Source organism: Acomys minous, assembly GCF_964271855.1.
Source record: "Acomys minous genome assembly, chromosome: 7".
NCBI classification, from domain to species: domain Eukaryota; kingdom Metazoa; phylum Chordata; class Mammalia; order Rodentia; family Muridae; genus Acomys; species Acomys minous.
In genome coordinates this window covers 48,056,026-48,068,093 of record NC_140488.1, presented here as the reverse complement: position 1 = coordinate 48,068,093, position 12,068 = coordinate 48,056,026, and the positions used below count along the sequence as shown (strand labels likewise).

Below are 12,068 nucleotides of genomic sequence, written 5' to 3'. Positions count from 1 at the left end.
TATATTCTGAATATAGTTTCTCCTCCAATATCCTCTCCACTCCCTCCCATCCAAATCTACACCCTTTCTGTCCCTTATTAGAAAAAAAAAGAAACAGGCATCTAAAGGATAATAATAAAATAAGACAAAACAAAAACAAACTAATTGGAATGGGACAAGAAACACATAAAGACGCAGAGACACTCAAATTCCCCCATACAGGAATCCCATACAAACACAATCCCAGCAGCTATCACAAACACACACACACACACACACACACACACACACACACACACACACACACGACCTGAAAAGTTAAAAAATGGCGGGGGGGGGGCTGACTTCACATTATAAGACTAAGAACCTCCAAGGTTGCTATTGAATTGTTTTGTTTTGGCTAGCCATCTACTGCTGGGCACAGGCCTGCCCTTAAGAATGGTTTATAGCCCTAGTGAAAACATGTTGGAGAAAACTAATTTTTCATCTTTGAGCGGTTATCAATTGGAGATAGCTTCTGAATTACACTTGGGAGCTTGTATTCACTTTTTCTCTCAGTACTGGGATTTATGCGTCACAGACCTGTCTGTACAGGCTCCGTGCATGTTGCCACAATTTCTGTGAGTTCATATGTGTGTCAGTCCTGCTATGTTTAGAAGGCCTTGTTTCTTTGGTGTCCTCCACATTTTTGTAGCTCTTACATGCTCTCATGCTTTCTGCCTCCTCTTCTGCATAGTTCCCTGAGCCCTGAAGGAAGAGATTTAATAGAGACATCTTACTTAGGACTGAGTGTTCCAAGGTCTCTCCGTGTGTCTCTGTGTATGTCTCTCTCTGTCTATCTGTGTTTCTGTCTGTGTCTGTGTCTGTGTCTCTGTATCTGTTTCTCTCTCTCTCTCTCTCTCTCTCTCTCTCTCTCTCTCTCTCTCTCTCTCTCTCTCTCCTTCACTTTCCACATTGTCCAGCTGTGGGTCTCTGTATTTGTTCCCATATACTGCAGGAGGATACTCCTCTGATGATGATAGAGCAAGGCATTAATCTTTGTATAACAAAATGTTGTTAGGGTCAATTTATCACTACAATCCTTAAGCAAAACAGTAGTAGTATTTGGTTTTCCCCTAGGTGCCTGGTGCCTGACCTATCTAGTCTCAGGTTCTTGGCCATCCAAGAAGGGGATGGGTTCCATCTTATGGAGTTATCCTTATATCTAATTAGATAATAGTGGGTTTCCCCTACAAGCTTCGTACCACTATTGCACTAGCATATCTTGTAGCTGGGCTGGTGCTTACCTTTCTCTTTTAGTAGTGATCAAATACTTTCCAGTACCATCAATACTACTAGTCCAGAGGAGTGAAAGGTGTAGGTAGGCACCAATTCAACTTCTTTGTGTTCAGTTAGTTGCTCTTTCAGGATTAGTGGCTCACCATCAGTTTATGGAGAGTATTAAACATATATAGAAATAGCATGGATTGTTTGGGAGCTACAATGGGGCTCCTTTGCCCAACAACTTGATTAGATATAACTCATTTCCAGAAGGTGGGGGCTTCATTTGGTAACAAGAGATGTTCAGTTGGGCCTCTGTCTCCCCTGTTATTTGGCAATTTCGTTTAGATTGCCTTCTTATATGTTTATATTTGAAGAATCTTCTACTATATTAGATTTCCATATGACCACTCAAATGGCCTTAGTTTTATCTGCCCCTCTCTGTATTCCCTTCCTTGCCCCCTTTCTCGCCCTCTCCCCTTTTGACCCTCCATATTCCAGTCCTCTTGCCTCATCTATCTATAGCTATTCTGTTTTCCCTTCCTAGGGAGATCCATCCGTCTCCCTTAGTCCCTTACTCTACCTAACCACTGTGTCTGTGTGGATTGTAGCTTGCTTATCAAAGACTTACCAGCTAACATCTACAAACAAGCAAATATATACCATGTTTGTTTTCCTTCAACTGGGTTCCTTTTTTTTTTTTTTCAATCTGGGTTACTTTACTGAGGATGATTCTTTCTAGCTCTTTCCATTTACCTGCCAATTTCATTTTTTTTAACTGCTGAGTAATAGTCCATTGTGTAAATGTACCAGATTTTCTTTACTCATTCATCTGTTGGTGGTCATGTAGATTGTTTCCGATTTCTGGCTATTGTGAATAGAGCTGCAGTGAGCATGGTTGAGCAAGTGTCTCTGTAGCAAGATGGATTGTCCTTTGGGTATGTGCCCAAGAGTAGTAAGGCTGACTCTTGAGGTAGATCTAGTCATTTACTGTCCATAACTTCAGTTTAATATTTTCCCACTATTCTGAATATTTTGACAATTTAAAACTAAATGATTTACTATTTTAATGTTTACATAGGAGACTAAATTTTAAAATATGACTAAAGTAAAAATTCCATGCTAGTTCATTGTCAGAGAAAAAAAATAAAACAGAAGTTTCTAATGGATTGCTCATCATGTACAATAGCTGGTTTTTTAAACAACACATATACAGAAAAAAATCTTTTAAACTTTTTTTATTGATTCTTTGTGAATGTTACATCATGCACCCCAATCCCACTCATCTCCCAGTCCTTCCATATCCACTCTCCACCCTTGTAACCTACCCCCCAAAAGAAAGTAAAAGAATAAAAATATAAACATCTTGTCATTGAAGCTGCAGTGTGTCATGGTGTGTCACACAGTGTCCACTTTTGTCTAAACAGCTTACTTGCAATTGTTCATTGCAATGAGTCATTGGTCTGGTTTGAGGCCTCTGGCTTCTGCTACACTATCTATACTGGATCTTCACTGGGACTCCTTTAGGATATCCTGTTGTTGCCCTGAGTCATGGAGGTCCTGCAACTTTGGATCTGCAGGACTGGTCCTTCACATGCTCCAGCAGTTCATAGATGGGGTGGATGTTGAGTAGGCCAACTCAGAGCCCTGGATCTGGGCCTGGGTGATAACTGAGTTGGTCAACCCACCAGCTCTTTTGAGCCCTCACCAAAGAGGCTGTTCTCCAGTACCCTTACCACCAGGGCCAGCTCTCCTGCACCCACACCATCAGGGCCAGCTCTCCTGCACCCACACCATCAGGGCCAGCTCTCCTGCACCCACACCATCAGGGCTAGCTCTCCTGAGCTGCCCAGGGGAGGAGTGGAGGGCTGGATAGATGGCTCATCTGTTAAAGGCTAGGCTCAAAACAAAAAAAATGTCTTTTTGAAGGAGATATAATCATTTTAGAACTTAGTTTTTAAAATCTGTTGCAAATACTTCCGAATACACATAAATAAGTTTTAAACTTTCATTTTCATAGAAAAGTAAAACCACAGAATTATTACCTGGACTTAAGATTTTGAAAACTATGTGGGTCTAAATCTGGGCTGGGATGCAGCTATTTGAAATATGTAATGCACTAAGCAATATTTTCTTCTTGTAAAACTACATAGATTTGGAATATCATATGCCTGTGATGTGCAATATAAAATTATAATATGTTAACAGATTTCTATAGCAGAGAGACAATGTTTGGTATGCTGTGGAAAGATCAATAAAAGAACATATAGATTTTTCTTGAAAAGAAAAAATTTAAATAGAAATATCAAAGAAAATAAAAGCATGGTCAAATAAAAAGATGATTAATTGAATAGAGCAATACCTTTTTTGGCATTTGAAAGCATTTTCCCTAGCATACCATCTAATTCTAATGTATTACAACCATCATGAATGCATTTTTTTAAAAATGTAGACACTGCATGGTGACTAAGCAATGGTGAATTAAATTCAAAGTCTAAATCCCACTTTGCATGCTTATCACCTATATTTTCATGGAAACAATTTGTACCTTCCTAGAACTTACCATTAAAATGGGTTTTTCTTTTTCCTTTTTGTATTCTGGGAACTGAACCCCATGCTTTATACATGTTTTTATGGGACTCCTGTGTGTGCAGCCCTGTGTGTTTCTGTGTACATATACATTTCTTGTGTTTTTTTCTCCGACTCTTGTTGTTGTTCTTGTTGTTGTTGTTGTTGTTGCTATTGTTGGTTGTTTGGACCGATTCCAATTTGTCTGTTTTTATTTTATCTTACTTTACTTCATTATTTATTCCTTAAATGCCTGTTTGTTTTCTAAGGGAGACAGAGTGTGGATCCGGATGTGGGGGGTGGGGTGAGAAGGAACCAGGAGGAGTAGGGAGAGGGGAAATGATAATTAGAATATATTGTAAGAAAAAAACCTATTTTCAATAAAATAAAAAGATACCCCTGTTCATAGCTGCCTTATTCATAATAGCCAGCACATGGAAACAGCCTAAGTGTCCCTCAGTAGAAGAATGGATAAACAAACTGTGGTACATTTACACTATGGAATACTACTCAGCTATTAACAACAAGGAATTCCCGAAATTTGTGGACAAATGGATTGAACTAGAAATGATCATGAGTGAGTTAACCCAGAAGCAAAAAGAGACAAATGGTATACACTCACTTATATCAAGACACTAGACCAAGGGGTACGTCCCATGAAAAACTTTACTTACCAGGAGAGTGGGTCAGAGGGGAGGACATCCTATTGAGACTCTAGGTGAGAGAAGCATGGGAGAATTGGGAAATAGAAGGATCCAGAGGGTCCTGGAAACCTACAAGAAGAACATTATGACAGGTGGATCTGGGCCCAGGGGTCCTGATCAAACTATGGCACCAGCCAAGGACAATACACGCAGTAAACTTCAAACCCCTACCCAGATCTAGCCAATGGACAGAACATTCTCCACAGTTGAGTGGAGAGTGGGGTCTGACTTTCACACGTACTCTGGTGCCTCATATTTGACCACGTCCCCTGGAGGGGGAGACCTGGTGGCACTCAGAGGAAGGATAGCAGGTTGCCAAGAAGAGACTTGATACCCTATGAGTATATATAGGGGAGGAGGTCCCCCTCAGTCACAGACATAGGGGAGGGGAGTAGGGGGGAAGTGAGAGGGAGGGAGCAATAGGAGGATACAAGGGATGGGCTAACAATTGAGATGTAATATGAATAAATTAATAAAATAAAATTTAAAAAAGAAAAGATACCCCAAACTAGGCATCCACAAGTATCTAGTGGTTATATTAGAACGAATATAATGAAAAGTGGTTTTGTCATATGTTAAGTAGAATAGGCAGTGTTTTTCAGACAGTTACAAATCCATGAGGAAGTCTATCACCTCACCAATTACCTCAGTTTATTCTATTGATCTGGCTGGCGAGGTAGGTGTTGCGATACTCCCTCACTACTCCATGTGGCTTCCTTCCTGAAGCTGTATATTCAGTGGCAGGGAGCAACCTTCCCTAATAGAGGAAGACTGTTCTTTGGTCAAGAGTACATGAATAGCTGAGTAACCCCCTCCCCCTGCACTAGAACTTCCAAACATGCTCACCAGCTCAGGATCCTGTAGGGACATACATATAATTTCAGAAATAGCTGAAATAATTAACTGGGACAAGTTGAGGCCTCGAAGATACCATAATTGTTGTAAGGATTACATAAAGTATCACATGGAGAATAGGCCAAGTAATATTGTTACTCAACCCAAGCCCATTTACTCTTTTCTTTCTTTTTTTAAATATATTTTATTAATTTATTCATATTACGTCTCGATTGCTATCCCATCCCTTGTGTCCTCTCATTCCTCCCTCCTTCCCATTTTCCCCTTACTCCCCTCCCCTATGACTGTGACTGAAGGGGACCTCCTCCCCCTGTATATGCTCACAGGGTATCAAGTCCCTTCTTGGTAGCCTGCTATCCTTCCTCTGAGTGCCACCAGGCCTCCCCATCCAGGGGACATGGTCAGATATGGGGCACCAGAGTTCGTGTGAAAGTCAGTCCCCACTCTCCACTCAACGGTGGAGAATGTCCTGACCATTAGCTTGATCTGGGTAGGGGTTCAAATTTTACTTCTGGTGCCATAGTTTGAGCAGGGCCCCTGGGCCCAGATCTGTCCATCATAATGTTCTTCTTGTAGGTTTCCAGGACCCTCTGGATCCTTCTATTTCCCCATTCTCCCTTGCTACTCTTACCTAGAGTCGCTATAGGAAGTCTTCCCTCTGTGCCACTTCCCTGGTAAGTGAAGACTTTCATGGGACATATCCCTTGGCCTAGTATCCAGATATAAGTGAGTATATACCATTTGAGTCTTTCTACTTCTGGGTTAACTCACTCATTATGAGTATTTCTAGTTCAATCCATTTATCCACAAATTTCGGAAATTCCTTGTTGTTAATAGTATTCCATAGTGTAAATGTACCACAGTTTCTTTATCCATTCTTCTACTGAGGGAAACTTAGGCTGTTTCCATGATCTGGCTATTATGAATAAGGCAGCTATGAACATAGTTGCTCAAATGTTCTTGTTGTGTACTGGAGCATCTTCTGGGAGACAGGTAGTAGAGTGGCCCATTTACTCTTATCTGAAAAGGGATCTGAAGAAACAAGCACAAGTTGTTGGGCAAGAGGGAAAAAGGAGTTATTTGTAATACCAGCAAAATGAGAAGACACCAGAACCTTGCAGGAGGAACTATTTCAACTCAATCCAGGCTTGAAGCTTTTTTTTTTTTATCCTTTGGAAAGAAGACACAAATGGCTGGAAACTGAAGCACCTCTCCAGTGGCCTAAAATGGGGTATCATGAAACCTAGGCATTGGCACACACATAAGCACAGAACTGTGACACTTTTGTGAACACTGAAAATATTTTGGTTGCTGTTGCCTTGTCATCATCTACCAAGGAAAGAAGAAACATCAGACAGAAGACATTTTGATGCATTTCTTGTGCAGCTAACATGACTATGTGCTGAATTAAACAGAAATAAGACCCAAGAGCTGAGCTAGCAAAAGGGACAGATACAATATGAATATAGAAGTGATAAAACCAAAAACAAAAAACAAAACCCAACTTGTTTTAGTCACTATCTGCAGGCTCAAGCAAAGAATTACTTTCAGTGAAAGTGGCCTTCATGTCCCTGAAAAGTAACTTTAGCAATGGCTATTATCCAAACGCAAACCAGAGGTATTATCTACAGCATCACTGGTGAGACTCACATTGTTCCGCAGTGTGTCCTTCAAATGAAGCGACCTTTAAAGTCAAGTAAAAGCAAGGGAACCTACAGAGCTTATTTGTGTTTTTCTGTGGTTTAAAAAGTTACTGTAGATTCCTCCCCACCACCTCCTCTTTCCCTCCCTTTTGGACTGGATCTCCCAGTTGTGGACCTGGCTGACCCAGAAGTCTCTCTATAGACCAGGCTGGTCTCAATCTCACAGAGGTATGCCTGTTTCTGTGTTTGCCTCTATCTCTGCCTCCTGGGTGCTGGAATTAAAGAGTTGCACCACCATATCTCATTAGTAATACTTAAAGTAAAAGAAGAACTAGAGTAATGTTAGTACTATGTCGTGCTATTATAATTACCTCTAATGTATTGGAGTCAATAACGTACAGAACACTTTCTATATATGCCAGGCGCTATACATATACTGACTCGTTGACTCCTTTACTCCTCTTTACCGATCCAACAGAGGAGGTATTACTACTGTATCCAATTTTGTAGTTGTGAAAGCAAGTCATTAAAAAAATATCTACTAAAAATTTCTCACGCGCAAGGAGCGATGGCGCACGCCTGTAATCCCCACTCTCAAGGAGGCAGAGGCAGGAGGATCGCTGTGAGTTCTGAGGCCAGCCTGGCCTACAATGTCACTCCAGGACAGCCAAGATTACATGGAGAAACCCTGTCTCAAAAAACCAAAACAAAAGGAAATTAATGAAACGGGACTTTTCTTCAAAAAAAAAAAAAAAAAAGAATCCACACAAATGAAAAACAAACTCTTCATGATAGATTAAAGAGAGCATAAATTCACATCACAGAAAAATGGAAAAATCTAAAGAATTTTAATAAGATATAGAAGTAAATTAACTAATATTTCAATACAAACTAAATCAGATGCCAAAGAAGAAATACATTTTCATAAAATTGGAAGCTTCACTATGAATTTCTGTTTAGAAATATAGTAAATAGCCAAAGTTTTGACAAAAAATAAATTTCACAATCTTTGCAGATCTGATTATTTAAATATAAGTTTCTGTTGTGAAGCATTACAAAATGGCTTAGTTTTAGAACAAAAATAGATTTCAGAACCCACACTCATCTGATGACCACTTTCTCTGGAAGTATAAACCAGAAAATGAGTTCCCTTTCTAGAAGAAAAATCTCCATGAGAAAGTAGCTTTCATGCTTTTTAAATAGGTGAGAAGTGGCAGTAAAAGGTTAAAGATTATAAGAAGATGCAGCCCAAAATGTGTACCATTTGTGATGACAAGTGTATCCATGATTTTAATCTTTCTTTGAAGTATGTGGTCAGAAGAATTATTACATAGTTTAATATGTAATGTCCTATCTGCTGCATCTATCTTTTGAGGCCCAGCTATCTCAAGACCCAAATTAGTTTAGGCCTTTTCAACCACAAAACCTATTATGCATTTAGGGTTCCTGTGAAATCTATTTCTTCCACTATGAGTAATAACTATTGAATGAAATGATACATATAGAGGGGAGAATAATACCACATTGGGTACCAAGTGCTCTCCTACTCTACATAATATAAAAACTCTCTTAACTATTTTGTATGTAGATGGACACATAAGTATTTTAATTTATGACAATCAAAATAGTCATCATATTTACACACTGTTTAAATCTTTGTAAAAGTCTAAAACTGGGATGATAATTCATTTATCTCAGAGTTTCTATTTATTATATAGTTGAGGGTCTCAAAAAATTAAAAAAAAATTAAAAATGGGTTGACAAATAATGCAAGATTAACTACCAGGGAAATAAATTAAAAATGTGATGAAACAGGGATGTGAATTATGCACAAATATTAGTACTTGAGGAGTATTTTATTTCTTTTATCTATGTCTGTGTTTTACTGTGTGTGTATGTGCTCCATGTAGGTGCCAATTCCCTGTGGAGGTGGAATTCCCCTGCAACATGAGGGTGTTAGGAATGACACTGAGGTCCTTTACAAGAACAAGTGTTCTTACCTGCTTAGCCATCTCTCCAGTGTCCTTGAAAAGTTTTATTTTGTTGACAAAATATTGCTATGTAGTTCTGACTGGCTTGGAACTAGCTATGGAGAACAGGCTGCTCTCCAACTTGAGGTAATCCTATTGTCTCTTATACCCTGAGTGCTACCATTACAAGCATCTGTCACGTAGCCTGGCCTGTCCGTGTTACCCTGTGAAACAGGGGTGAAACGGTGAAATTTCAGTGCAGGGTCTGAAGGACAGGGGAAACCTGTAGTCTCAGTAGCTGAGGCAGAGTGGCAACTGAGACACAGGATTAGAGTAGAGATGCTGCAGAGAAGAGGGGGGTAATCCCGGGGAGCCAGATGCTAATCATCTCTAGTAATCAAGAAAAGGCAAATAGAAACCAAGAGAGGTGAGTGAAATTTCCCTGTTGTGTCTGAGGTCAGAAGACTCAGGCAAGTGCTGGCAAATGGTCGCCAAGTGGTTACTAGGGATCTGAGCCGGGCTGTGACGCGGCCCCCCACGTGATCAGGAGCCTATGTCTGCCCAAGTCCCTCTCGTCCTGGTCTTTTTTGCCTGTCCAGACACCATCTATTACCCTTTGGTGGAGAAGGAAAGCAGAAGTAAGTAAGTTCCCTGGATTCTCTAGATTTGGTGATTGTAAGAGGTGGCTTGTAACTAGGGGGAATGTACCAGCAAGGCAGAATCCCCATCGTCCACTATGCTCCAGCCCCGCCCCTCCTCCTCTGCTCTCCCCCGCCCCCTGCGCGCCCACAGTTTCGGTGCAGAAAATGGTGGTCTTGGGAGTCGGGTGAGGTACAAAGGACAGTGCTCCGTGTGAGGTCTGAGGAAGGCGGACCCCAAGGGAGCTGTCTTGGGGCGGTTAGCTGGTGCCCACAAAAAGGGGTGTGCGTCATTGGTTCTGATTCTCCCCCCCCCCGCACTCCCGCCCCTTACCCTGTCTGAAATCTAACTGTAGGAGGTCTCACCCTGGCGCCTCAAAGGGGACCACAGGAGCCGGAGGTTGGGGTTAAGGGTGAGCAGCTGGACAGGATCGGGGTCTGAAACTGAATGCTGAGGGGATGGTTTGCAGACTTCACGGCTCCGCCCCTGTCACTGCAGGAGAGGCCGTGTGGCAAGGCCTGCTGGGAAAAATGGTGGTCTTTCGGGAAGGTGGGGGCTACTGCGCCGCAGCGGGCGGGAAAGCCCTGGAGCCTCCGAGTAAACTAAGATTTAAAGGCACCCGCCCCAAGCAGGGAAAGGCAGGGATTGAAAAGTGTAGCCCGCCAAGTATTTTGACTCTATTCTACTTTTTCTTGTCTCAAGAATAACTGCTTGAAGAAGAAAATTATCAGCATGGAAAACTCATGCAAAGAAAAGGAAGAGGAACCACAGAGCACTCTAAAGAACGCTGAAGAGCAGCCCCCTGTGGAGCAGTCTCCTGAAAGTCAGTGTTCTGAGGAGGATCAGTCCTCTGAGGATCTGTCCTCAGAGGAGCAGTCCTCCGAGGAGGAATTCTTTCCTGAAGAGCTTCTGCCTGAGCTGCTGCCAGAGATGCTGCTGTCTGAAGCTCGCCCTCCTCCTCCTCCGCAGGAGTGCCTCTCAGGGAAGGACCTGTTCCAGGACCGTATTCCCATGGAGCAACCTCCCTGTGGGGTGGGCAAACACAAGCTAGAGGAAGGGAGTTTCAAAGAAAGGCTGGCCCGGTCCCGCCCTCAGTTTAGAGGAAACATACATGGCAGAAATTTAAGTAATGAAGAAATGATACAGGCAGCGGATGAGTTGGAAGAGATGAAGAGAGTACGAAATAAACTGATGATAATGCATTGGAAGGCAAAACGGAGCCGCCCTTACCATATTTAATGTGCCCCACCTTTCCTTGTTTTGCTTAATAATACCATTGCTACCTGGACCCTCTGTTTGCATTTTTTCTATGCCCTTTCACTTCTTTGTTGTAACTTTCTGTGCAGTTTTATTTCAGGTGTTTGACTTGTAACTGGCACAGGATTTTTTTTTTAACCTTCTAAAATCTGAGTACGATCTATTTGCATGGAAAGATACATTATATATGTGCGGTGATAAAAGTAAAGAGTATACATAGCATCCCATTTTTTTAAAAGGAAAACACATTTATATATTAATATACAAGGAAAAGCTAAAATCTATATACTTAAAGGCTAACTAACATTGATTATCTGTGTGGTAAAGATAATAAGTGATTTTTATATTTTTAAAATTTTGCTTTATCCTACCAAGAAGAGACTTGATACCCTATGAGCATATACAGGGGGAGGAGGTCCCCCTCAGGAACAGTCATAGGGGAGGGGAGTAAGGGGAAAATGGGAGGGAGGGAGGAATGGGAGGATACAAGGGATGGGATAACAATTGAGATGTAATATGAATAAATTAATAAAATATATTAAAATTGTTTTGCTTTATCTAAAATCTCACATTTCATGATGAATACGTTTTATTTATGTTGCACTACAAACAACATAGTGAAAAATGCGAAGCAATTCTTAAAAAAAACAAAACTTGTTAATCAGTTTATAAATACCATGTGCTCCTTAATAAATATTTATCTGAACTTAAATTAATCCTATTTCTTCTGAATCTCTTTTCTAAGATTTATCTTATTTTTTTATTTTATGTGCATGAGTGTTTTGCATACACCAGGTTTGTGCAGGGTGCCTGTGGAGGTCAAAAGAGTGTGTTGGATTCCCTGAAGCTGGAGTAACAAATGGTTGTGAGCCATCACATGGATTCTGGGATTTAAACCTAAGTCCTCCGGAAGAGCAACAAGTGCTCTTAACCACTGAGCTATCTCTCCAGCCCCTTGTCTGAATCTCTTAAACAGAAATATAAATGAGGTATTTACTATCAGTAGGAATAACATTTTCCAAGTTAAATAGGAGTACAACACACCTTAGAGCGCTGCTATGACACTAAATGAGAAAATAATCCTTTGAGATGTTTTTTTGGTAGAACCTCCCTCAACCTATATAGATTCTTCTGGAGCTCAAGAAATGAGTAGCTAAAGGAAATCTCACCAAAAATTCTGGTGACATTCCAAG

The 12,068-nt window shown here is 40.9% G+C and overlaps 1 protein-coding gene across 7 annotated transcripts; it reads left to right on the top strand.

Moving 5' to 3' along the window:
• The first annotated feature begins 9,499 nt into the window (after positions 1–9,499).
• On the top strand, positions 9,500–10,906 carry TCEAL1 (transcription elongation factor A like 1). Of its 7 annotated transcripts, none has more exons than XM_084790743.1 (2): positions 9,500–9,617; positions 10,321–10,906. In XM_084790743.1, the coding sequence occupies exon 2, from the start codon at positions 10,351–10,353 to the stop codon at positions 10,855–10,857; it is 507 nt and encodes a 168-aa protein (XP_084646869.1). In that variant the 5' UTR covers positions 9,500–9,617; positions 10,321–10,350; the 3' UTR covers positions 10,858–10,906. The 7 variants fall into 7 exon arrangements, with proteins under 7 accessions (XP_084646869.1, XP_084646870.1, XP_084646871.1 ...); XM_084790744.1 differs by having other exon boundaries at positions 9,518–9,621; XM_084790745.1 differs by lacking the exon at positions 9,500–9,617 and adding an exon at positions 9,756–9,836.
• Positions 10,907–12,068: the final 1,162 nt, after the last annotated feature.

Bases quoted from the DNA above. Each gene is read 5' to 3' on its own strand.
- TCEAL1 (XM_084790743.1), top strand. From the start codon at position 10,351: ATGGAAAACTCATGCAAAGAAAAGGAAGAGGAACCACAGAGCACTCTA.